Source organism: Coniophora puteana (genome assembly GCF_000271625.1).
Source record: "Coniophora puteana RWD-64-598 SS2 unplaced genomic scaffold CONPUscaffold_20, whole genome shotgun sequence".
NCBI classification, from domain to species: Eukaryota; Fungi; Basidiomycota; class Agaricomycetes; order Boletales; family Coniophoraceae; genus Coniophora; species Coniophora puteana.
In genome coordinates this window covers 222,543-244,640 of record NW_006913072.1, presented here as the reverse complement: position 1 = coordinate 244,640, position 22,098 = coordinate 222,543, and the positions used below count along the sequence as shown (strand labels likewise).

General features: G+C 54.9%; 7 protein-coding genes and 2 non-coding genes across 9 annotated transcripts; 3 read left to right on the top strand and 6 right to left on the bottom strand.

The window, feature by feature from the left end:
* Positions 1 to 91: 91 nt before the first annotated feature.
* CONPUDRAFT_133056 (RNA helicase) lies at positions 92 to 3,553 on the bottom strand (the record flags this gene model as incomplete). Its single annotated transcript, XM_007777203.1, has 9 exons — positions 92 to 515; positions 574 to 679; positions 737 to 855; positions 913 to 1,199; positions 1,273 to 2,221; positions 2,275 to 2,321; positions 2,423 to 2,488; positions 2,541 to 3,017; positions 3,069 to 3,553. 9 exons carry the CDS (start codon positions 3,551 to 3,553, stop codon positions 190 to 192), a joined length of 2,862 nt encoding a protein of 953 aa, XP_007775393.1. The 3' UTR covers positions 92 to 189.
* Positions 3,554 to 4,063: 510 nt separating this feature from the next.
* On the bottom strand, positions 4,064 to 5,621 carry CONPUDRAFT_113394 (26S proteasome regulatory complex ATPase RPT6). The gene is made up of 6 exons (XM_007777202.1): positions 5,441 to 5,621; positions 5,273 to 5,392; positions 4,610 to 5,221; positions 4,445 to 4,554; positions 4,299 to 4,392; positions 4,064 to 4,244 (listed from the first exon to the last, which is right to left on the bottom strand). The coding sequence occupies exons 1-6, from the start codon at positions 5,586 to 5,588 to the stop codon at positions 4,123 to 4,125; spliced, it is 1,206 nt and encodes a 401-aa protein (XP_007775392.1). The 5' UTR covers positions 5,589 to 5,621; the 3' UTR covers positions 4,064 to 4,122.
* Positions 5,622 to 6,809: 1,188 nt separating this feature from the next.
* CONPUDRAFT_147736 (uncharacterized protein) lies at positions 6,810 to 7,716 on the bottom strand (the record flags this gene model as incomplete). The annotated part of the gene is made up of 5 exons (XM_007777201.1): positions 6,810 to 7,067; positions 7,137 to 7,264; positions 7,330 to 7,369; positions 7,421 to 7,530; positions 7,588 to 7,716. 5 exons carry the CDS (start codon positions 7,714 to 7,716, stop codon positions 6,902 to 6,904), a joined length of 573 nt encoding a protein of 190 aa, XP_007775391.1. The 3' UTR covers positions 6,810 to 6,901.
* A 910-nt stretch (positions 7,717 to 8,626) lies between these two features.
* CONPUDRAFT_85857 (Mg2+ transporter protein cora-like protein) lies at positions 8,627 to 11,029 on the top strand. The gene is made up of 13 exons (XM_007777200.1): positions 8,627 to 8,973; positions 9,028 to 9,048; positions 9,111 to 9,175; positions 9,247 to 9,324; positions 9,385 to 9,495; positions 9,559 to 9,602; positions 9,700 to 9,877; positions 9,962 to 9,995; positions 10,061 to 10,200; positions 10,281 to 10,361; positions 10,421 to 10,483; positions 10,545 to 10,642; positions 10,747 to 11,029. The coding sequence occupies exons 1-13, from the start codon at positions 8,847 to 8,849 to the stop codon at positions 10,871 to 10,873; spliced, it is 1,167 nt and encodes a 388-aa protein (XP_007775390.1). The 5' UTR covers positions 8,627 to 8,846; the 3' UTR covers positions 10,874 to 11,029.
* Positions 11,030 to 11,557: 528 nt separating this feature from the next.
* On the bottom strand, positions 11,558 to 13,800 carry CONPUDRAFT_140498 (uncharacterized protein). Its single transcript, XM_007777199.1, has 2 exons — positions 13,681 to 13,800; positions 11,558 to 13,607 (listed from the first exon to the last, which is right to left on the bottom strand). The coding sequence occupies exon 2, from the start codon at positions 13,508 to 13,510 to the stop codon at positions 11,942 to 11,944; it is 1,569 nt and encodes a 522-aa protein (XP_007775389.1). The 5' UTR covers positions 13,511 to 13,607; positions 13,681 to 13,800; the 3' UTR covers positions 11,558 to 11,941.
* Positions 13,801 to 14,269: 469 nt separating this feature from the next.
* Positions 14,270 to 14,342, top strand: CONPUDRAFT_t133. The gene has a single exon. It is a non-coding gene; the product is annotated as a tRNA-Val (tRNA).
* Positions 14,343 to 16,982: 2,640 nt separating this feature from the next.
* Positions 16,983 to 19,645, bottom strand: CONPUDRAFT_133042 (uncharacterized protein). Its single transcript, XM_007777198.1, has 6 exons — positions 19,345 to 19,645; positions 19,196 to 19,282; positions 19,051 to 19,129; positions 18,165 to 18,917; positions 17,573 to 18,096; positions 16,983 to 17,495 (listed from the first exon to the last, which is right to left on the bottom strand). Exons 1-6 carry the CDS (start codon positions 19,512 to 19,514, stop codon positions 17,366 to 17,368), a joined length of 1,743 nt encoding a protein of 580 aa, XP_007775388.1. The 5' UTR covers positions 19,515 to 19,645; the 3' UTR covers positions 16,983 to 17,365.
* Positions 19,646 to 20,218: 573 nt separating this feature from the next.
* Positions 20,219 to 21,731, bottom strand: CONPUDRAFT_147733 (uncharacterized protein; the record flags this gene model as incomplete). The annotated part of the gene is made up of 3 exons (XM_007777197.1): positions 20,219 to 20,837; positions 20,974 to 21,232; positions 21,295 to 21,731. The coding sequence occupies 3 exons, from the start codon at positions 21,729 to 21,731 to the stop codon at positions 20,379 to 20,381; spliced, it is 1,155 nt and encodes a 384-aa protein (XP_007775387.1). The 3' UTR covers positions 20,219 to 20,378.
* Positions 21,732 to 21,873: 142 nt separating this feature from the next.
* CONPUDRAFT_t134 lies at positions 21,874 to 21,964 on the top strand. The gene has a single exon. It is a non-coding gene; the product is annotated as a tRNA-Val (tRNA).
* Positions 21,965 to 22,098: the final 134 nt, after the last annotated feature.

Genomic DNA, 22,098 nt, shown 5'->3' with positions numbered 1-22,098 from the left:
CGACTCTCGTAGTCGCGCCGGTTCGGGGACAGTTCGGGGCCGATCGCTGCTTCGTTGCCTTGATCGTTGTCCACCCCTCTACTTGAATCAAGGAGTTGCATTTCGTTCTATGTACAATCTGGTGAGGAAAACTTTACTTTTACAGTGAGCGGGGGCATTCATATTCAACAGGTCCACTCGACCAATCCTTTATTCTACATCTCTCCATGGGCGGTCCACGTTGGCCTCGGACTCTTCTATCAGGCCATCGTAGCCCTGAGAGTGTACAGTAGCCAGCGTCAACTGCTCCATGCGACGGCTAAACTCATTCATGTCCACCAAAGCGGCCTCGCGAATAATAGCGTCATAGCCTCCCGATTCATCCACTTCGATGCGAGTGTCCCATTCGGGTTGGGGGCCCATCCAGCCGTTGTTCAAGTGGATGTAATTCATGAATGAGCGCCATAAAGGGTCCAAAGAGAGGACGTTGGGATCGCCGATGACGATCAGGAGGGCTTTGGCTCGGGTAATGGCAACTGTTGTAGGAGGTCAGCCTCGATAAATCCCGGATTCAAAGGAGCGAATCATGCTTACCATTGAAGCGACGTGGGTTTGCCACGAAACCGAGGGTGTGCCTGAGATCGTACTCGACCAAATCGCGGCTGCTGCGAACGGTTGACAAGATAATCACCTTGCGTTCCTGCATACCAGGTCAGAAAATCGTGATCTCCTTGTTGCTTTAGCGAATCACGCTTACCTGGCCCTGAAACTCTTCAACACTACCGACTTTGATGCCGTCTGCTACAGCCCGGAGAGAAGCACGAATCTTCAAACATTGAAGATGATAGGGGGTAATAACACCAATATCGCTGTCCGCTTTGTGGATAGTTAGTATTCTGACTCTCCGTGGACAGTCAGGAAGAATCTACTTACTAGAGTTATATCCCCTTCGCGCCCCCTTCAGCTTTTCTACCCACTTCTTCACCTGCGTCACCTCATCAATGTTACAGTACGAAGGCGATGTCGCCTCGCGGTCATCCTTCCCTGTCACCGCATGGAATATGATTGGGAAGGTCTTCGATGGCAATTCCGAGTACCCCAAGTATGCATTGATAACGCCGGGGTCGCCGCACGCTTCAAGGTCGTTCGAGTAGAACCGCTCATTGGGGAAGCGTAGGATGGCAGGGTTCGAGCGGAAGTTCTTGGTGAGCTTGACAGAGCTATTCACGGGGCGAACGTTGACGTCAGCTACATATTCGGCTGCCTATTGACATTAAAATAGGATGGACATACCTCCGATTCGGGCTGACACCGGATGTCGCCATGAACACATCTCTCTCCATCAACCTCTCCATGAAGCTCTTCTCGAGCCCCAGCTCACGCGCGACTCCAGAGCGAATAATTGGCCCTAACTGCTTCGGGTCACCCGAGAGCACGACGTTGGTTGCGTTGTCCGCGATCGTCTTTATGGATATCATCACCTCCGGTTCCGTCGCCTGCCCTGCCTCATCTACGAAGATGTGGGAAAAGTGCCCACGCTGAATGCCGATGCCGTAAGGGATAGACGCGGAGACACACGTCGAGACAATCACTCGGAAATTGCTGAAGCGCTCCAGGGGAGGTGTGGAGTAATGGCCGCGGGTCATGTAAGTGTATGCCTCGAGCTCGTCCGGCGTCTGGTTCTTGTACCGAGAGGGCGCGTAGAGGCGGAAGAGCTCGTTAGCGGTCATGTAAGGCGCAAGCCTGAGTGCAATAAGATCCGCTGCGGAGTTGCTCGGGGCCGTGGCGAGAATGCGAGCATTGGGATTGAAAGCGAGAATTTGTCGTATTGTCTCAATAGCGGTAATGGTCTTTCCCGTCCCAGGAGGACCAAATATGACGAATGGAGAGGAACCAGGCGGCTGGCGGAGAATAGACGTGACCGCCAACAGCTGAGGTGGGTTTCGGGCAATCAAAGGGTTGAATGGTCTGAAAGCACGGCCCGGATTGAAAGGCAAGACGTGATCTAGGACCGGGAAGAGCAGCCTGTCGACGGCGAATGCTGTGTCCAGTGCCTGGTGTTGGCGCCGAACGGGGTATCGGTTGAGCTTGAAACGGACAACATACGGCTGCGCAACAGTCCATGTGCGCTTGAAATCAGCACCAAATTTCAAGCCGACCTCCTCCTTGTGGACAACGTGAACACCGCCTTCGTACCACTTCCCATCAGGGTCCCCGTGTCGATGGACGAGGATACGGTCCCCTAGAGAACTATTAGTTTATGCGTTTCTTATCTATGTCGAAGCCGATACTTACCAACTAAAACACTAGGCCTCTTCTCAGCGAGCCCCGGAACGTCCAAGCTAGGACGATATTAGGCCTTAGCGATGGTTATTATAAGAGGGGCGCTTACTAGTAGAAAGTATTTCTGCTGTCTGTCGTCACAAGCTGCCCTGCAACGTACTTGATATTGAAGGATGAATGTGCACGAAGCTTCGCGTCGGCGATATCATAGTGCTCAAGGTCCCGCCTTGTCATGCGTAAGCCTAGCGACCAAGGTAGATGAAGAAATCGAGACTTACTCCATCCTGAATTCCTCGGCCCAAACTAACGTCTTGAATTGACGACCGTACGTCTCCTTCGTAAAGCTCGGCGGCAAGAAACTATTCCTCAACTGCTGCACGATATGCTGAGTTGAACCCTGTGAGAGAACAGCCATCAAGCGTTCCGGGATCGGCGCCTTGGGAAGAGCGACGATGTACGGGATAGCCTTGGTCGACTGCGGGAATTCTCCGGCAACGACGTCCTTCTCCTCACGGCGCTTCGTCTTGGGGCGGGAAACATATGGCGTCTTGGGCTTGAACCGCTCGTAATCCTCCTTGCTGCCAGACACAGCACGCAAGGAGCGCACGATGGCAAACTCCTGATCGAGTTTGTGGTCTTTTAATGTGAACTGAACACGGTCGATAGCATGGCCTGCGAAGCTTTGGCGAAATGTGACGATGATGGGATTGCGTTTGCCGTACGGTACTCCAGTGTTGTAGTCAGAGACACAGAACCTAGGGGGATCGTTTAGGTGAGTGACATCAGAAGACCATCACATCACTTACGACGAGGGCGAATTCCTAGGCACTAGGAGCATCTTGACTTCCGATATCGAAATGCGAGACGACGGGACGTCGGTTTGGACGTAAAGAGTCTTAGACACCCCTTGAGCTGCGTCTTCGAGCTCTACAACGCCGAAGTCGAGCTCCTCCGACACTGTAACCCCATGCTTGTCCTTCTCGGCGTCGTCGAGATTTTGCTTGAACCTTGAATAAATGGTCTTCTTGCGATGCACGGATCCATTGAGATGACCAGACCAATGCGAGGCGATAACCACGACATTGCACAAAGCACAGTAAGTGATCCCAGGGATTGACTCGGGGGCCGCGGGTACATTGGCCGATGGGTCTCCAGCGGCTTTACGGATGTGCTTGCGCCCGTTGATATGCATTTCCCAATGTACACCCGCATACACTTTGCAGACGGAGCAGTACTGAGTAGTCGATGCCCCACGAAGTTTGTTAAGATGTTTTTTGCCCGCTACATGCATCTCATAATCCGCACGGGAGGTGAAGATTACTCCACAGAGGTCACAAGAGATGACGTCGTGAGAGAACATGCAGGCGCCATTGTTACAGACGCCTTGCCGGAGAAGATCACGGCAAACTGCAGGCATTGATGATGAACGAGAGGGGGAGCGGGGCGCGCGAAGAGTCCAGACGCCTCAGCCAGCCCCTTCATATAAGTCGTCAGTTCTTGTTACGGCATGCCAAAACTCCTATGTGAATCTATGTGAATCCACCGGTACATAATCAGCCTCGAGGCAATGGGCGGCTAGATTGGACCTACTAATCCGTTGCTAGCCAAGTCCATGAGGCAAGAACGGGTTTCTCATAGAAGCCGGCTCTCCAAGGACGGCCCTTGATGAGGAGCCTGCGTGATCAAGACCTTGTTTCCTCAACACGGCAAACTCAAGCCTTCCATACCTCAATCAGTGTGAAGCAGATGGATGGTGGCATAGAAACCTTGTGCATCGGGCGCTTATAGGTGAAAGAAACGGGCGACAAAGCAAAGTGGAATTAAAATAGACTAGAGACACACTAATGCAGATCAAGTGCTCTATGAGAAGAGCTTGTTTACAGACGTGTTTCCTTCTTGGTTCTTCTTTAGTACCTTCGCAATCGCAAACTCAAAGTCCTCCTGTGTGACGTGTTGACGCCGCTCACGCAATGCGTACATGCCTATCGGTGCTGTCAGACTACCGTTATGGATAAAAGCTAAGATAGGAGGCTCACCAGCTTCGGTACAGATACCCCGAACTTCGGCACCCGAACATTGACCCATCTTCTCTGCAAGCACTTGGAGGTTGATACCACGTTGCAGAGACATCTAGACACATGATTAACACCAGCCGCGTGTACATGGGAGCAAAGGCGCTTACTTTGCGTGAGTGAATGCGCAGAATACTAACGCGGGCTTCAGGCCCAGGTGGCGGGAACTCAATCTTACGATCTATCCGTCCAGGACGAAGAAGAGCGGGATCGAGGATATCTTAAGATGGGTCAGCAACGCGGCCTCCTCGAAGCAAAATCGAAGCGAGGCTCACCTATCCGGTTCGTGGCCATGATGACCTTGATGTTCTTTGTCCCCTCGAACCCGTCCAGCTGGTTCAGTAGCTCTAACATCGTCCGTTGCACTTCAGAGTCGCCTCCTCCGGAGCCGCTATCCCCACGAGAGCTTCCAATAGAGTCGATCTCATCCATGAAAATGATCGACGGCGCATGCTCGCGGGCCATGACGAACAGCTCGCGCACCATCCGACTACCCTCACCAATGTACTTCTGCACGAGCTCCGAACCCGACACGCGAATAAACTTGCAGTCCGTGTGGTGCGCGACCGCACGCGCGAGAAGGGTCTTGCCCGTACCTGGCGGGCCGTACAGGAGAACACCCTTGGGCTGGGCGATACCGAGCGCCTCGAACAGCTCGGGGTGTTTGACGGGGAGCTCGATGACTTCCTTGATTTCCTTGATCTGCTTGTCGAGACCGCCGACCATCTCGTAGGTGCTGTCGGGCACCTTCTCGACCATCATGAGCGAGACGAGTGGGTCGACCTTGTTGGGGAGGATTTTGTGGATGGTGTACGAGTCAGATCGGAGGGCAACGCGGATGGAGGGAGTAAGGGAGGCAACATCGATGTCCGAGTTGAAGTCGACGACTGTATGCATGTGTCAGTCGAAGAAACATACACGACGGACGGGCGACGTACTGTATTTGCCCTCGGGCTGAACCTTCACAAGAACCTTCTTCTTGCCCATCACCTTCACGACCTCACCGACGTAGCTTCCAGGCTCGTGAAGCAGCTGGAGCTCCTCTCTCAACAACCTGACTGTCTGGCTGTCAGTTGACTCGAGGCGGATACGCTAAGATGGCGTACCCCGAGCGTTCAGTGCATTCCGCTGTGCCTCCAGACGCCGAAGGTTTTGCGTCTTCTGGTTGATAAGAAGTTCAGCAGCCTCTATCTTAGCCTGGTAGTAGGCCTTGATACTGCCTGGTGCGACTTGTGGCTTGACGGGGGCGGGCATGTTGTTTCGTCGTGATCAAGGCCTGTCTGGCCGGGACGCGTAAGTATTACGCGCAATGCGTGACCACATGTGACTGCATGCAGAGTGACACGAGTGACGTGTGAGGAATAGTGACAAGTCACGTTTCGGCCGACTTGGCGCCTTGATTGGCCGCCATGATGAAGTCAAGATGAAGTCGCCGTTCAGGTTTAACTTGTTAATGGAACTCCTAACCTGCAACTAGTATCCGAACGTGCTGTGTGAAGCATGGGACCGCCACACCATTTCTCCCGGGCCCGTTGTTCCGCGGACATCTCTGCTCGAGGTCGAGCTAAGCTACTAGGATTGGCAAATGCACTGCGATCCTAGTGGTTGAGCGCTGGCGGTCCATGTTTACCCCCGTCGTAAACGTGCTGCCGACTCTCCCTTCATATTCTTCCGCATTTTCGTCGGTAGCGAGATGCCAAATGCGCTGCCAATGACGACCACGATCAAATTTGTACTTCACATCGATCTAAACTAGGAACTGTGCAGGGATTATTGGTTCATCCGTTATACTACGCAAATAAGTCTGATATATTCGGCCGAACAGTGGGCCTTCTAGGGTAAAGAAGCCTTCCATCAGGTTCTGCCCACGTACATGTCCCCGACATGTTGGACTTCGGGAAGGTCTTGGATGCTTGCGATTCCGGCCATCTTCTCCGAGCCCATCATGATAGCTCATGCCTTTATCCATATCATCTATTGGATGAGGGTGTCCTGACGAATACTTGATCTCATCCTCGTCAGGGGAACAAGTACGTTATTTCACACATGGACTCTGGACCTTGCAACGTTAGCGAACGAATGAGCATCGAGAAGATCATTGATTATCGGTCCGTATATACGCAATTTATCACGCGCACACGTCGCCGTTTTCATACAAGCTGCGAGAAACGCCGAATGAGCATCAAATCCAAGTCTAGATCATCGTCTTTCCTGTATGGGTACGCATGCGACCACTGAATTGTCCTTAAACCGTTTCCAGTTGACTGCTGCCGCCAGTTCCATACGCTCGAGTCACAGCTTGCATAGCCGTCAAGCGGGCGCTACCCTTTCAGCTTCGTTGGCAGATATTGTCACGTCTAAATCCACGCTCACGCTTACACATGATATACAATAAACCCAAACCCGAGTCTCCCACTGCCCTTTATTTATGTTTACAGATACTGTACAGTGTACATGAAATTGCTTATGCTGTGAGATTAAATTAACTGTCGCCGCGATGGCCGCCAGGAGCCGCGTTCATTTGTGACGTTGGAATGACACGACGAGCAACCTGGTCTTGGCCTTTTTTACATACCGTATTTCCTCTTGAGTGCTGCCCATGAGAGTGCCGCGGCTCGATGGCAAGTGACGAATTGATTCATGTCGTGTTCAGGGACGCGGTTGATGTCGAGTCGGTTCCAGTACTGACAGAGAGCAAAGACAATGTCGTGAGCGTCGCGCTCGGATCCTCGTCTAGGTGCGTAGCAATAATCAGGTTAGAGAAGAGGGCGAGTGGGGAGGAAGGATGTTGCAATAACGCACATTGCCCACGATTTCAGCTTCGCCCGAACGAACTCCGAGAGTGTGAGGAAGGGGATGCCATACAGTTTCATGGTGGTGTAGTTGTCCAGACGTCGAGGGCCATGTTCTCCAGCTGGGAGTATCTCGATCTGGTGTACCAACACGCATATCAGGCACGGCCAAAAGGGAAGGGATATGGCAGCAGTAATCTCACCTCGATTGCAGGAATCAGCCGTCGGTACGTAACGTGTAGCCTGTTTGCGGTCGGTCACGATGGGTAGAGGGTGAATAAAGCAAGGACTTACCTGTTGCTCCAGGGCGAGTGCGTGGTGGTGAAGCTATCGTTTCCCCGCACTGCCTCTCGCACACGCCGGAAGGGATGAGACGACCCGCCCTCGACGACACAGAACAGTTCCTTTGCATCTCCTTAGAGGCAGCACGCCACCGCACACGACACAAAAAGAAAACTTACGTCGCCACGTGGGCTGTTGGTAAGGAGGGATGTGATGACGCTGCCGTGGAAAGCGTGTGGTATCGAGTGGGACTGGAGGACAACCGATAGAGCCTTGGCAGCTTCAAGGAGGCGGTTAGTGTCGGACATGGGTATATTGGCGGGACAAAGGCTCGAAGGGGAGTCGTGGCGGAGTCGGAGAGAAGAGAAGGGAAAAGAGGGGGAAAAGGAGGAGGGGGCGAATGAAGTTCATAGCGGGACGCTTCATGAAATATGAATGGTCTCCAGCCAGCAGGATGACGCGAAAAATAACGACCTTCTTTCCCTTCTGAATCGGTACACAACGGTAATAGATTCCGTGTCGTCCTTGAGCTTAATGCTGAAAAAAGCACAGGCGACGACTTGCCTGATCCATCTGATCTTGCCAACCCCCTCCGCAGACGGTATACAGTAGCCGATGGATGGATTTGGTTGGTTTGGCCTGGGCAGATGGTAAGACGCGTTTCGCGAGGTTAACGGGCAGATGGATCGGCCCTAACGCTGCGTAGCGGACAGAATTCCGGAGCAAGAGGCGACAAGCCCGGGTCAGCAGGGGTCACCTGGACGGATGAGCGCGGTCGGTAGACGGTCGTACACGTAAAATCGACAATTAACGAGCTGTCTCGCGTTGGCGCTGTGCCTCGACGTTGCGCATCACGAGTTGTAATTTCTGGGGGCCGTAACATATGGTTCCGGTCACCTCAGACTCTCAGGCAGGCCCGAAAGGAGCTTGAGAGAGTGGGGGTCTTCAGTCTTTCGGGCAGTGATCGTACTCACCAGGTTTGGAGCGGAAGCAGATTATTAGTGGTTGCTTGTGACCGGGGTCGTGACTGCAAGTGACAGTCTTCTGCAATTTGAAATGACCCCGGAACATGGGGAATCTCGGTAAACTCATATTTTCCCAGGGTTTTATATTTATTTTGTAATCTTTTGTAGCAAAAATGACGCCTGGGCCTGGCGGGTGACAACTGCTTCCGGTGCAAGAGTTTTGACGCTTCCTGCTCCTGCTCCGGTGAAGTCACGCACAGTGAATGCCTGCGGCTCTCCCGAGTCTCTGCTCTCTTCGCAGCAATGTAATGCGACGGCATATACTCTTTCTCGCGTCGCCAACCAGAACACGCTCCTTCTCTCTCTGCAATAGACAGCATGGCCTCCTCCGAATCGACAGCGGCTGGACACGGGACGGCAACAGAGTAGCAAGCAGCTTGCGCTCACAGCTTCGCAGCAGTTCGTGGAAGACCATGGTCGGACAACGGCATGTACATCCGGACACCGTAGCGTTATTGGACTCCCAGGAGGACAGCGCGAAGGCCGCGATTCTCGAAAAAGTCATGCAAGGCCGCCAGCCCACGGACCTTGTCCTTCGCTGTGAGTTTCATCCGCGCACCCACACGGTCTATCGTTCTAACGCGCCGCATATAGGCACTGTAATAGACCGTGAAGGTACCTATGACGCGTATTCCACCCGCACTCGTTTCACTTAGCCGACACATCACCTTCCGCAGGGAATGTTCAGGGCATCTCAGGCCAGATCAAAAAGTCGGATTTGTGTGTAGAGCATAAGCTAAACGTGAGCAAGACCTTTGGCTACCTTCTCTCTGCTGTCCGCCTCGTCCGTATTGTCTGACGCGGCGTGCGTAGCCGCGTGATTTGCGCAAGATAGACTCCCGCGTTCCCAATCTGGTCCCTACCATCCTCGTCCGGAAGGAAGCCATCCTGGTGAGCGGTCTCCATTCTCCCTGCCACCCCTCGCGTCCGTCTCTGATCACATCCAATCAGTTCAACATCCTCCACATTCGCGCTCTCGTCAAGGCCGACGCCGTCATCTTGTTTGACACATATGGCTCGAACGACTCCCGCCTTCACTCCGCATTCTTGTACCATCTGGAGGTAAGAACACATCGAAACTATAGCTTCTTACTATGCAACGTCTGATGGCCTGATCTCCCACAGCATAACCTCAAGGCGCGGGGAAGCGGATCACCCTACGAATTCCGGTGGGTAATTCTAGCCCTCACCCATATGCCTATTTTTCGTGAAAATTGACTCATGCTTACGCCCAATCGAACTCCGCCGGCTTCTTGACAATGACAGGGCAATCGACTCCATCTTGGTATCCGTGTTGAGCGCTCTTGAAGCGGAAATGGTTTTCATCCGGAACTTGGTCGGTGGCCTATTGGCGGAGATGGAGGACGACATCAATCACGACAAGTTCAAACGGCTCCTGCACTATTCTCGCCGGCTCGCAAGTTTCAAGAACCGCGCCAAACTGGTTAGTTCCCCGCTCGCCTTATTACGTGTAAACGTCCGACGCTGATGCTTGCGGGGTAACTCTATTGCCTTTTACTTTTTTTAGGTTCAGCAAGCGTTAGACGAAGTGCTCGAGCAAGGTACGCGAGATTGATTGATTGCGCCAGCCGATTGGGCCTCGCTAAGCTGTTCTTGTACTTTGCAGATGAGGATCTGAATGCCATGTATCTCACCGACAAGATGAATGGCACGGTTCGTGAGAACGAGCACGAAGAGCTGGAGGTGCTGCTCGAGGTTTTTTCCAAACAAGTCGAGGAAGTCGTCAACGAGGCCGAGAATATCGAGGTTCGTTTCCCCCCTTTTTCTGATCTCGTCCCCACTAGTATTTAACACTGAAACGTTGACGTCATACTCTTTGAATCTAGAGCAACGTCCAGTCGACCCAAGAGATCGTCGAGCTCATCCTCGATTCAAACCGCAACGCGCTTTTGGGTTTAGACCTGAAGGTAACGCATTTTCTCATATATGTTATGCGGCGAGGCATTTTTCTCAGGCGACGTCATAGGTTTCGATCGGAACAATGGGCATCGGCGCGGGAGCCCTCGTCGCAGGCCTCTTTGGTATGAATGTAAGACCCCTCTTTTCCTCATATTTTTCCTAAGGCTGCCCACTGACACCCTGTCATTTAGTTGACAAGCCACCTTGAAGAGACTCCTTGGGGCTTCGTGGCACTCTCCGCCTTCTCGAGCGCGTTTGCCCTCCTGGTCGCATGGGTTGGGTTCCGCAGGTCAGCCGCCTTTGTCTTTCATATCTTCTAACTAAATATACTAATCGATGGTTTGCCTTCGCTCGCCGGTATACACCGTTATCCGTGTCTTTTGTGACGCGTAGGCTTGACAAGATACGCAAAGTTGGTCTGTCAAGTCCTCGCAGAGGCGGCGGGAACCAACGTGCTAATGTGCCGAGGCCATGGATCCCGCTGCCGCTGAGGCGACGCAAGACCGACGGATGGTCGTGACCATGGGCGTAGGTTATGCCGACGTCATGTTTGTCCTCCTGATTAGATTTGTGATATCTTGCGGTCCTCGGATCGTTCATATATCTGTCCCAAGTATATCCTGTTTTCCCTTTGCCCTACATACGCTCGCCACCGCCACCACCACTAACTCTGCCTCACCACACCGCCATAGAAAGCACATGCCTCAGGAGCTTACTGTATCATTGATTATTATCCCTTCCCATCTCATTGGATTGCCTCTAATAATATCGTCTGGCTCGTGTTCCGTCTCTTCGTGATAAGCGGGATTCTCTGGTTCGCGCGTCAAGGAGTGAGCAGGCGCCTCTGGGAGTGGCACCCAAACCAAGTCCCCGTCCCGGCTGACACCTAGACATCCATTGTCTCCCCACCTGGTACCACCACCATGGCGCATCCTTGCGGCGATCTGCATGATGACCCTGTGAAGCCTAAAGCACGCCTCATACACGCAGCGCACACGAGGCCTAAAACCCAAGGCACTAACCTGCTGACTCGGCGAACTATGATACGCGTTGGTTTGCCAGCTCTGACGTCACACCCACGCCCGCACACGACGGCGACGATGTACTAGTTCGTACAAGGTTCCAACGTTAAGATTGGTCGTACAGTAGACATAACATAAAAGGACATCCATCCAAAGTGATAAGTGATAAGCGATAAGGGTGCGGCTGGGGCCGATGGTGGAGATGAACGTTGAGCAAGCGATAGCATGGTAAGAAGCACCGGGGGAATGTCGGATGGCCGAGCGAATGAAGCATGGAGAATTGCGAAGACATGAAAGCAAAAAAAAAAGGAAAAGGGGGGTTGCCGATGCAAGGTACGAGCAATCAAGCTGTCTTTGCGATAGGTACGAAGGGCGAAACCGTGGGCGAGTGAATATAAAGTGGTCGTGTCCCAGGAATTAGAGAAATAAAAGTGCATTATGCCACAAAACGAACAGCCCAGTCCTCCCGAGTAAAAGTGAACATCCAAAGGTTCGAACGAAAGTCTTAAATATGGCCATATCTGCCACCACCTCTATACCACCAGCCCGCCTTTTAGCCTACCCCGCTAATCCCGAGGCGGCGGAGGCGGCATGTCGGGGATGAGGTAGTGCACGGGCCCGCTCCCGAAACTCGACTTGTGGCTCAGCCCGTGCTCGGCGTGGCCGATGTTGCTGCTGCTGCTCCCCGTGGCACCCGTCACCGTCGACTGGTTGTCGAACTCGGACGCGTCGTACGCGGGCACGGGCTTGCGCTTCGTGCTCGAGCGGTGCGGGTGGCCGCCGCTCTTGCTCATGAGCGTGCCGAAGGGCATCGGGCTGGAGGGGCTCATGGGACTCGTTGGGCTGGCGGGGTACGACGGGTGGGCAGAGGGAGGAAGGGTGTGCGAGGGCGTGGGCGCGGGCATTGTAGATGCTGCGGGAGCGTGCGGGGCGTACGGCGGAAGACTCGTGCGCCGCTCGAACCGGAACTGTGCGGCGCCGTCCACAGAGGCGCGGAGACGCTGTGCCTGTGACTCGAGCTGCGCGTTCGAGCCCCGCCGGCTGCTGCCATGGTGCGCGAACGGCTGGTGGTTCAGGTCCGCGCTCTCCTGCGGGCTGGCGATGGAGAAGGAGTAGGCAGAGCCGCGGTGCTTCTTGTACTGCGGGACCGGGTCGTCAATGCCGTCAAACCCGACCATGCTCGAGTGCTTGTCGATGCTGCTGCGCCGGGTACCGCCCTTGTCGATGCTACTGCGCCGCCCAGGGCCCGACGCTATGATTACGTCCGCGGGGATGCTAATTGCAATATTCGGCGGGGCAGTAACGTCGACGTCAGATCCTGCGGGTGTCGAGATGGCCGAGGGCTTGTTGCTTTGATGTGATACATCAAGGATATTGCCCGAGGCAGAGTCTGCGTGCCCACGGTAGTGAGATGACGCAAGGCCGCCACCCACACCGCCCGGTTTAGACGAAGTGTTCGACGTGAGAGAGCCCCACCGCCCGACGCCAGGACCCGCAAAACGAACGCTAGGTCGCCGTCTGAGGCATACCCAGAGCACGGCGATGAGAGCCGTGAGAGCAGCCAAGCCACCAATGACGCCCCCAGCGATTGCTCCGGCATGCTTTTTGCCTGATGATGCCTCACTAACAGGGTTGGGGGTGAGGGAATTTGTCGGTGATGGGCTGCCCGTGGGAGGCGTGGATGAAGGGCTGGTGGACGAGATTGTTCCGGAGGGTGATGTCGAGAGACAGGATGTGTTCGTCCCCTGGGACACCGTGAAAACTTGAGAAGACACATTTCCCGACAACATGTCCCCCAGAAATCGATACTGACCTGCCGCGACGTCGACGGTAGGCCACGACCAGGAGTCAACCTGTGGACTTGTAACAGTGAGAAGTTGGGAGCTGCTGCTGTCGCTTTTGGCTACGTAGAGGCTCAGCGGCGTGTTGGATCCCGAGTAGCTCCACTGTATCTGAACGTTGCTGTCGCATGTCTCCATATTGGAGATGGAATGGAATGTGACGACAGCGTTGGACGGGCTGGACGAGGACGCGGTGGAGGTCTGGGTCGTGCTAAGTGGCCCACCCGGGTTCCCTGCGGTGGAACTGCCCACAATAGGTCCTCCTTGACGACGTACACGAGCTAGAGGGTTCATGGCTGTATGCGTCGTGCGGGGGGAAAGGGAGAGGGAGGGAGAAGGGAAAGGACGACTCGATTCAGTCGGGCTAAGAATGGGTAGCCAAGTAACGACGCTACAAACAAAAAGATTCTTGTCGTTAGTATAGGGAGTGCCAGCTCAACGGAATGATATGTCCGGTTACCCACCAGGTGGTGCCTCTATTTGGTGGGAGAAGTCGCGGGGCCGACGTGATGGAGCGATCTCCGTGCTCTCGGGAAGGGCTCCGAGGTGGGCTCTGGTGCGCTGTCCTTCACCTAGTGCTGGACGTGGCGGGTGGAGAAAGGAGAGAAGAGAGGGAGAGACTTTGGGCGCTGGCAGCGCACAAGGACCTGAGGGTGGAGACGTCGACCCCCTTGTGATGATGTGAACGCGCTCGGTGGAATATGGCCGCGTTTGACCGCCGGAACGGATTGCTGCCACACAACTATTGGCGCCGGATGATCAAAACAATTAGCAGTTCTCGAAAGGTCACTATAGTCAGGGGCTGCGACGAGAACAAGGGAAGGATGAAATATTGTCAACGGAAGACAAAGCTGTAGACAGAAGAGACTCGTTTCATTGACGTCTGTACGATGTTGCAATATGTTCAAGGCTGTTCTGGGCACATCCTCGGGACAGCCTCGCAACGGGATTCTTCGCAGGATCTAGGTCTTCGGCACGTTGGGCTGCGAGACAAGGGCTTCCCGGCATCAGCACCTGATGATAATACTACTTATTAGGCCACTTTCCGCTACAGGTTCAATGGTCTAGTGGTTATGATTTCTGTCTTACACACAGAAGGTCCTGAGTTCGATCCTCAGTTGAACCATTTTTGCACCTCAACTCACCCTTTTGTCTTCTTTGTATCAAACTCTGCGGCATCTTTTTGCACCAACGGCAGGACTTTGTGTCCGATTGCTACCTTGGGTTAAATTCTCAATGCTCATGGCTTTATGAGCAGTGTCACAGTCACAGCACATGCAAATGTTTTTTCTGAAACCAACTGCCTGGGGCCCGACGGTAGCTGTCGCTGTATTCGTCCACATGAATGGGTGTCATTCTCAAGATTTCGGGCAGTACTGCCCTGGCCCCTCGAGTGTACAGTTCGCCCATTTCATATCAGGAACCCCAAGTATATGCGTCACCTAAAGGTGTGTATCGCGCCTATCCTAACACGTTGCTCCAGCTGTAAGCTGGTTTCATGATTTGATTCCACGGGACCTGAGCTCAACCTGAACTTTCTGCCCAAGCTGTCTTGTGCATATAATATCCCAACCCGCATAGTTGGGACCCTCGAACGAGCGAGCCCCCGTCTCGCATATTCTTTTTAAGAACCTTCGAATGACCGGCGCGGAAGCGAACGAAAACGGGTCTCTGCTTCATGCCACCAACTAGGCAAGTGTTCCTCGTCCACGGGGGCTTTGCAAAGATAGCACCGCAGCATAGGGTTCAGTGAGGACAAATTGCAACTCAATGACGTGACGCCACATGCTTCAACAGAGTCTCCGGAGCCCTGGGACCTGTTCCGCCCACCTTCGCCCTCGTTCAGCCCCAGGACCATGGTCGGAACATGAGGCGTGGCACTGGCGTTCGGGAGTGGCTCGGTGGCAAAGGGCACCCACGTCTCGGCGAATACAGTATGCCCACCTGAGTTGAGGCGAGCGGGAGAAGAGTCCACTTGCAGATCCGTTCGTAATCTTTATTGAATGGACATTCACAGAATGGGATGTTAGGTTGGCAAGGCAGCTTGACCATAAGACGCAACACTGTCACTGCGTGTATCTCCAACAGGAACGGAGCCACACAGCCCGGGACGTCGTCACAATACACTTTGTCACGGTCGCCACCCCGAACTTACATGTCGATGCTCCAATACGTCTTCCCGCGAATCGTGGGGTATATATATCGCGCACCTGAAATTAATGGGTTCTGGTCGGGCTTTCTCGGCCCGCCAGCTCGCAGCCCCCAGCGTCGTCGGGATCGGACCAACATGGACCACCAACTCGGCCTCGGATTGGGCTTCGGGATCGCCCGTATTCAGTACTACAAGGAGCACCACGATGGCGCCGTGTTGACGGTGAGGCCATGTATGGGCCAATGGCTGTGGTGTGGGGCCCGCTGGCAAGTCCTCTGTGGCTGATAACGAGAAGCTGCTTGATAACGAGTGAACAAGGAGATAAGACATAAGGCGATGTGGGTCCGAGTAATATGTATACATATATGGACAACGACTGATACCGTCAGTGCGCCGGCCTCGGTGAGATTGAGTGTGCAGATACTTTGGGAACAAGCGGGTCAGCTCGCGATTCTTAGAATATTCGGCGTGCGAGTGTTTTTGGTGTGCGAATGTTATCAGTCGCCCGTCGATGATATATAAGTTATTTGAGGCCGGTGGCAGGTTTAGAATACGGACTTCCTCTGAATACGAGAGTGGAAGAGAAGTATCGGTGGGCTAGAGAAGGTTATGGGTAGTGGATGGCAGTACTACATCAGGAACTTCGACGTGCCTGTGCAGCAATCCAACTCTAATATGACAACTATGCAAGTTCATCCACGCCAAGGCGGTCGAGCATAGCAGACAGCGATATCCCAGTTCTCGAACAAGCTAGATGGCGCCGTGCAGCATACATGCCGACGTGCGATGGGAGGAAGCCGAGGTCCACCAGTGGCGCCCTCGAGCGGTGATGAACTTCACTCCCAAGTCTATTGAGCAATTCAAACTTCGACTGTATGCAACATACCTCTGAAACGGAGTAGACGCCCGAACATCCTCAGATGAGGCAGCCCACCATCCGCTCTGGAAGTAGCCGACAGGAATAGCATCACAGGCGATCATCTTACATGTGGGTGCACCATTGAGTCGGTTTCATGGCGTTGTATACGGTCGTATTCTGGTAAGAGGGGTGAGAGTCCGGCGAGAGAGGAAGAACACGGACACAAGCACCTCGATTGAGCTCCTCCTCATACACCGTTCGGACGCTGGATCGAGCACTGCGGGGCTCATGGAAGTTGTAAAAGTGTTCAAGCCTGTCTCTGAGAATGAGCTCGCTGCGAAGACCATATGAAGAACCGACCGATGATCTGCATGATGATATCACATTCAGAGCGTGGTCACTTGAAGTGAGGGTGGCCCGTCATCGGTAGTCTAACCACACCTCAGGATCAACATCGGAACGTAGCGTGCCCACGTCCTGCCAGCAGGGTTTACGACAAGCTATGTGATGCTAGAAGTGCACTGCTGTGGGTGGGCAGTTGACTAGCGTAGTTTTTTGAGGTTTCTTCAGCGATGGGAGTGGAGACCGACGAGTTGAGCAGATCCTTGGAGGAGTCCCAGCGTGAATTGAATCTACGGGTGATGTTGGTTCAGGCATAAGGCGAAAGGATGTGGACAGGAAGTAATCACGAACTGAAGCTGCGTGGCCGAGTCGAGCGAGTTGCATCTTATTTGTTTAGTAGTGGCTCTTTTTGGGCGAAAGACCTTGACACATGTCCAAATGATTGAAGAACAAACCGTCAAAGTGAATGTATGCGCGTAATATTATACATCATGCGTCCTTCCACCGAAACCTAACCAAAACTCTAGTCTTCCTGAATCCTCGTCCTCATCCTCGTTATCCACTTCCACCATCCCTACCCACCATCCACCACCAACGACCCACCACCACCATCTCGCCATCTACATCACTATCCATTAAGACCACCACCATGCCCACCTCACTCATAACCGTCCATAACCATCGTATGTAATTCGTCACTATAGCTACATCTACCGTGCATCCGCACCGCAACCCAATTAAGACGAGCAGCTGAACACCATAACGCCTCCTAGTATGGTGAGCGGTCGAGAGTGCATCACGAAGACTCAGCGACAGCAGGCCCGTCCTCCTCCTCGGCGAGCTCTTCCTCGAGCGCTTTACGCCCCGCGTCGGTGAGGACCGGCTCGCCCGTGGTGATATCTTCCTCAAAGTACTTCGGCACGAACCTGCCACAGGCTGTCAGCATCTCCAGAGCAAAACGACGAGGAAAGATGCAAAGAGAGAAGAAAAAAAGAAAACTCACTCCTCACCGACCCTCTTCCTCTCCGCAGCCCTATCCCGCTGCCTCTGCTCAATCGCAAGCTTATGCTTCGTCGCCTCGCCATACTCCTTCTTCACCAGCCGGCTCGTCACAGGCTCCCAAAGCTTCCGACTCTCATATTCATCCTGCTTACCCAGCGGCCGCACGCGCTTCGGCACAACGTGTAGACTCGCAAGGTCCACCAGCGGCGCCCAGTCCGCCTCGCCCTGGAGCGACGTCGTCGACGTGCCCGCGCCGGGGGAAGGGGACGTCGACGCGGACGAGGTCGCGGACGACGACGACGAGCCGCCCGAGGGCGTGGACGAGGAGGAGGAGGAAGGCGACGGAGGGGAGAAGTTGGCGACGCGTTTCCAGCGGATGTGCGTGCGCCAGCAGCCGTCGAACACAGCGAGCACGCGCGACTGCGGCACGTGCTTCACCTTGGTCCACGCCTCGTGCTCGGTGCCGCGCGGGTCGTACGTGTGGATGACGGCCTCGACGAGGAAGCGCGATTTACCAATCCACGACTGTCGAGAACAAAACGAAAACGTCAGCGGGTTCCATCGGTATGAGGATGGCCATTGGTAAGACGAACCTCCTCCTTATACTCAATCACCGCCCTCAAATTCGCCGCCTCCCTTCCCTCTCCGCCCGTGCACGTCACAATCGTCGAATCCCCAACCGTAATATAGAAGCTACCCCTCAGAATCCCGTTCACGCTCGCGATGGGATGCGTAATGTGATACTTCTCGCCCTTGCCCGCGCCGTCCGTGATGCGCACGAACACACCGCGGTTAAACGCGCCGGGCGCGACGCGCACCGCCGTCCCCGAGATCTTGGCGCTGATCTGGTCGATCCCGCACAGCTCGACGCCGCGCTCGGGGCACGCAGCGTGGTACGCGGAAACGGGCGGATGGTGTGACACCTGCTCGGTCAGATACGTGATCCGCACCGTGTCTTCCCCCTCCGCGGCCGCGTCTTCACCTTCGCCGAGGCTCAGCGAGGACATCTGCCCGGGCAGGCTCGGGTCCAGCGCGCCAGACGCGGGCAGCGGGGAGGTGGCGGCGGTGGAAGGGGACGTCGCAGACTTGGTGTTGCGCAGGCTGAGCGCGGAACGTGTGCTCTTGGACGACCGGCCGCTGCGCACGCTCAAAGTCTCGCTCGGGATCGGGACAGACATGGTGCTGCCCCCAGTGATAGCTGTACCTCCGGTGGTGCCGTGCACAACATGGGTGCGTACGATAGGCGGTTGCGTGGGGTCCGAGGGGTATTGGACGGGCGGGACGTCCCAGTGCGCGCGGAAGTGCTCGCCAAGGACGGAGTTGTATGGCTTGCAGACCTTGCCGTGCTATCATGCCGAGCGTTGAAGGGAGCACGGAACCGAGAAGCGGAAAGCGGAAAAGGGGGCCCAGGGGAAGGGGAAATGGTGAGAATGCGTGAGAGGGGCGGCGCGAGGGTATGAGAAGGGAAGGAGGGCTTACGACGAATTTGAGGTCCTTGGTGAATGTGAAACGAACGACGGCGAGCATGCGCTCAAAAGCATCGTTGGAGTCGTTGATGCTGTAGGGTAAGCGGCGATAGAGTGAACATGCTGCGCGCGCGAATGAGAGCCAAGAGAACACTCACGCGGCGAAGAGATCAGGCCTATCGAGGTAGTGCCAGTACTCGAGGTTTGGTATGGGCTCTAGAAGCGAGGCCGGGAGGGAGAGACGCCTGTAAAGTGTGTGTGATTAGCGCGACTCAGACCAGCTCGGGACCAAGGGGAAAAGACGAACATGGCAGCTATGTCCTTGACGCCAAGGGACTTCTTGACCAGCTGGCTTATCATCTTGAGCTTGCCACCCTCGCCAGAGTCACCAGCGTCGGGTACGGAGATCGCGGGAGCCTCGTCTTCCACGGCGGCCTCGGGCGTGTTGTTGATGGTGGCCTTGTCCTGGGTGGCCATTGGTGCGATCGATGGGGGTGTGGTAGGGCCGTAAAGGAGGGTATTAGAGGGAGAAAGGTAGTAAGTAGAGAAAGAAAGGGGTGCGGTGGGTGACGGGGAGGGTGTACGTGTGCTGTGGTTGGTGGTAGGAGAGGAAGGGAAGGGAGAACCGCACCACAGCCGAGCAGCAGCACGCCGACGCCCAGTCGCGGGGAGATCACCAGCCAGACACGTGCGCACCCAGCACCTCCTCAGCCCATGCTAATTCAGACACTACTCGTACGTAACTAGCAAAGCCTTTCCGGGTTTATTGTCTTGTCGCCATCAAGCCAAGGCCTCCTGGTGCGGCATAAACCCCTTCTTTTCCTCACACATGTGCGCTTGTCTGGCCGTGATCCTCCAATCCGATCCTCCCTTGATCACCCCGCGGTACAAAATCGTCAATCATCCGCGCCCATCACACAATATCACCACCCTAAAACCTCCTAATTAAGATGGTCCGCTGTCATCTTCCGACGCTTCCTTCTCGACTTTACACCAATACAGCAACGGCAGACCACATGAGAGATTCCACAACAACATAAGGATCCGCTGCTCGCTCAGTTTGTTGGTTGGCTCGATAGGTACGTGGGTAGACAGGAAGGTAGGTGTATATCTATGGGTGGGTGGGTCATGTTACAGGAAGTTCGGACCGGGTCGGTTATTGTCTTTTGCGCCAGGAGACTGATATCATAGATGCAATGCCAGTTGAGGCACCAGCTCTACGTTCCATTGATTGCACAACAGCGGGAAAGGAAATAAAGCGACAGCAACGACCCATACTATCGACAGTATTAGAGGTCCTACAGCACACAATCTACCCCTGCATACATGTCCAACCATGGTCTAGCTTGGCACGACCTCGAGCTCCGCGTACGGCGCAAACTGCGCGCTCAGCGAATCCACCGCCGCCCTCGCATTCACCCTGAGCGGTCCCTCCCCGCCCACGTTGCCCATACCCGCCGCTGCGCCTTCCAGACCAGACTTCACAGGTACCTCACCATACCCAAGCCCCGCCCTCTCCGCCGCACGCCTTACACTTTCATCCGCTCTCCCCATTGCACCTTCCTGCGCGTTACGCGTCCACCAGCTGACAGCCTTCTCGCGTAGCGACGGGTTGCGCAGGACAGCGCCTCTGGTGCGTTTGAGGAGGTGTGTACGTGCGAGGCCGCGCTCGAGATGTGCCTGAGCCTGCTGCAGGATGAAAGTTGGCGGCACAGGCGGTGGGATCGGAGGGAGGAACTGAATGACGATCGGGAGAAGAGTGAAGAGGAGGTGTCGGGCGAGGTGCAGAGTGTCGTGCCACTGTTGAGATTTTTGGGTTGGGTTGGGTTGTTGTTCGGATCCGCGTGAAGTTATGGACACGTATGCATACATGTTAACGAGGAAGCGATGGCAAGGATCAGCCGAGTGAAACAGTATAAGAGGAGGGAGGACGCACCATGAACACACCGCGCCCGTTCTTGGGCAGGGGCACGTCGCTCGCGACTGTGAACGCGTACCCCTCTGCGAGCGCTGCGCACGCGAGAAGACCCAATGCATATGTCCGGAAGCGTGCGCGGTAGTTGGGCGCGGACGCGAGGCAGGCAACAAGTATAGCCGTGCGGAGGTATGCCAGCACTATACCTGGCAGAGTGAACAACGAGTAGTCCGTCGAGGACTGGCAGAAGGAGCAGGTCTGCATGGCGCGTTGGCCGAATCTAGCGTACCAGTGAATGTTAAGCATGTTTACCTTAAGGTCTTGTGCGAAGAAACTACGCACCGAGAATACAGCGCACGCGACTCTGGCGAAGCCAGTCTGCTCAAGAGCGCGTCCACATCCGGTGGAATAGGCACACTCATAACCACATCGCTTGTACCGCCCGCGCCTCCCCTGTTCTTGACAGCGTCATCAAGCAGCAGCGAGCGTATATGCTCAGTGGGCGTCGTGAGCGGTATGCTCAGACGGGTGAAGAGGTTCTGCGGGCGCGTGTGCGCGGCGAGCCAGAGGACAAAGAACGTATGTGCGAACACCGCGAGGCGTGCGAGGTGTTGGCGCGTGCGGTATGCGGGTGGGTATGCAGGGCGTGTGGTGACAGTTCGGCGCGGAGAAGAAGATGGAGAAGCATAGATGTAGAGGGAGGCGAGGGCAACGGCGAGAGCAGTGAGCGGGAGGGTCCAGGGGCTCGAGGTCGCCGCGTCTGCGAGGAAGAGGAGCATCGTGGGGTAGGAGAGACTGGAACCAGGTGGACAGCGGATCGCGATTCGGAAACACAGTCGACTTGACAGGGAGGCTTCTCGGCAATTTGACATTCCTCATGTCATATACGCTATATTGGCGCCTCAAGCCCGGGATCATAACGGTTGAATGGTCTAATGGTTATGATTTCTGTCTCACATCTTGAGATTGTGGATTTCACAGAAGGTTCTGAGTTCGATCCTCAGTTCAACCACTTTTTGCTCCCTCCTACGACGTCGCGCGTCAAGTCCGGCACCTTCGGTTTACCCTCCCGTCGCGAATCCACGGTCAACGACCACGACCACATCTACGTCTACCGACAACATACATTCTCTTAGACGCTATGTG

Coding starts and splice junctions, on each gene's coding strand:
- CONPUDRAFT_113394 (XM_007777202.1), bottom strand. CDS start 5,588: ATGCCCGCCCCCGTCAAGCCACAAGTCGCACCAGGCAGTATCAAGGCC. Junction 5,393..5,440: donor GAATGCACTGAACGCTCGGG/GTACGCCATCTT, acceptor ACAGCCAGACAG/TCAGGTTGTTGAGAGAGGAG. Junction 4,245..4,298: donor GGGTATCTGTACCGAAGCTG/GTGAGCCTCCTA, acceptor CAGCACCGATAG/GCATGTACGCATTGCGTGAG.
- CONPUDRAFT_140498 (XM_007777199.1), bottom strand. CDS start 13,510: ATGAACCCTCTAGCTCGTGTACGTCGTCAAGGAGGACCTATTGTGGGC.
- CONPUDRAFT_85857 (XM_007777200.1), top strand. CDS start 8,847: ATGGTCGGACAACGGCATGTACATCCGGACACCGTAGCGTTATTGGAC. Junction 9,049..9,110: donor CACTGTAATAGACCGTGAAG/GTACCTATGACG, acceptor CACCTTCCGCAG/GGAATGTTCAGGGCATCTCA. Junction 9,878..9,961: donor TCAAGAACCGCGCCAAACTG/GTTAGTTCCCCG, acceptor TACTTTTTTTAG/GTTCAGCAAGCGTTAGACGA.
- CONPUDRAFT_133042 (XM_007777198.1), bottom strand. CDS start 19,514: ATGGCCACCCAGGACAAGGCCACCATCAACAACACGCCCGAGGCCGCC. Junction 19,130..19,195: donor AGGCCTGATCTCTTCGCCGC/GTGAGTGTTCTC, acceptor CTTACCCTACAG/CATCAACGACTCCAACGATG. Junction 17,496..17,572: donor AGGAAGAGGGTCGGTGAGGA/GTGAGTTTTCTT, acceptor AGCCTGTGGCAG/GTTCGTGCCGAAGTACTTTG.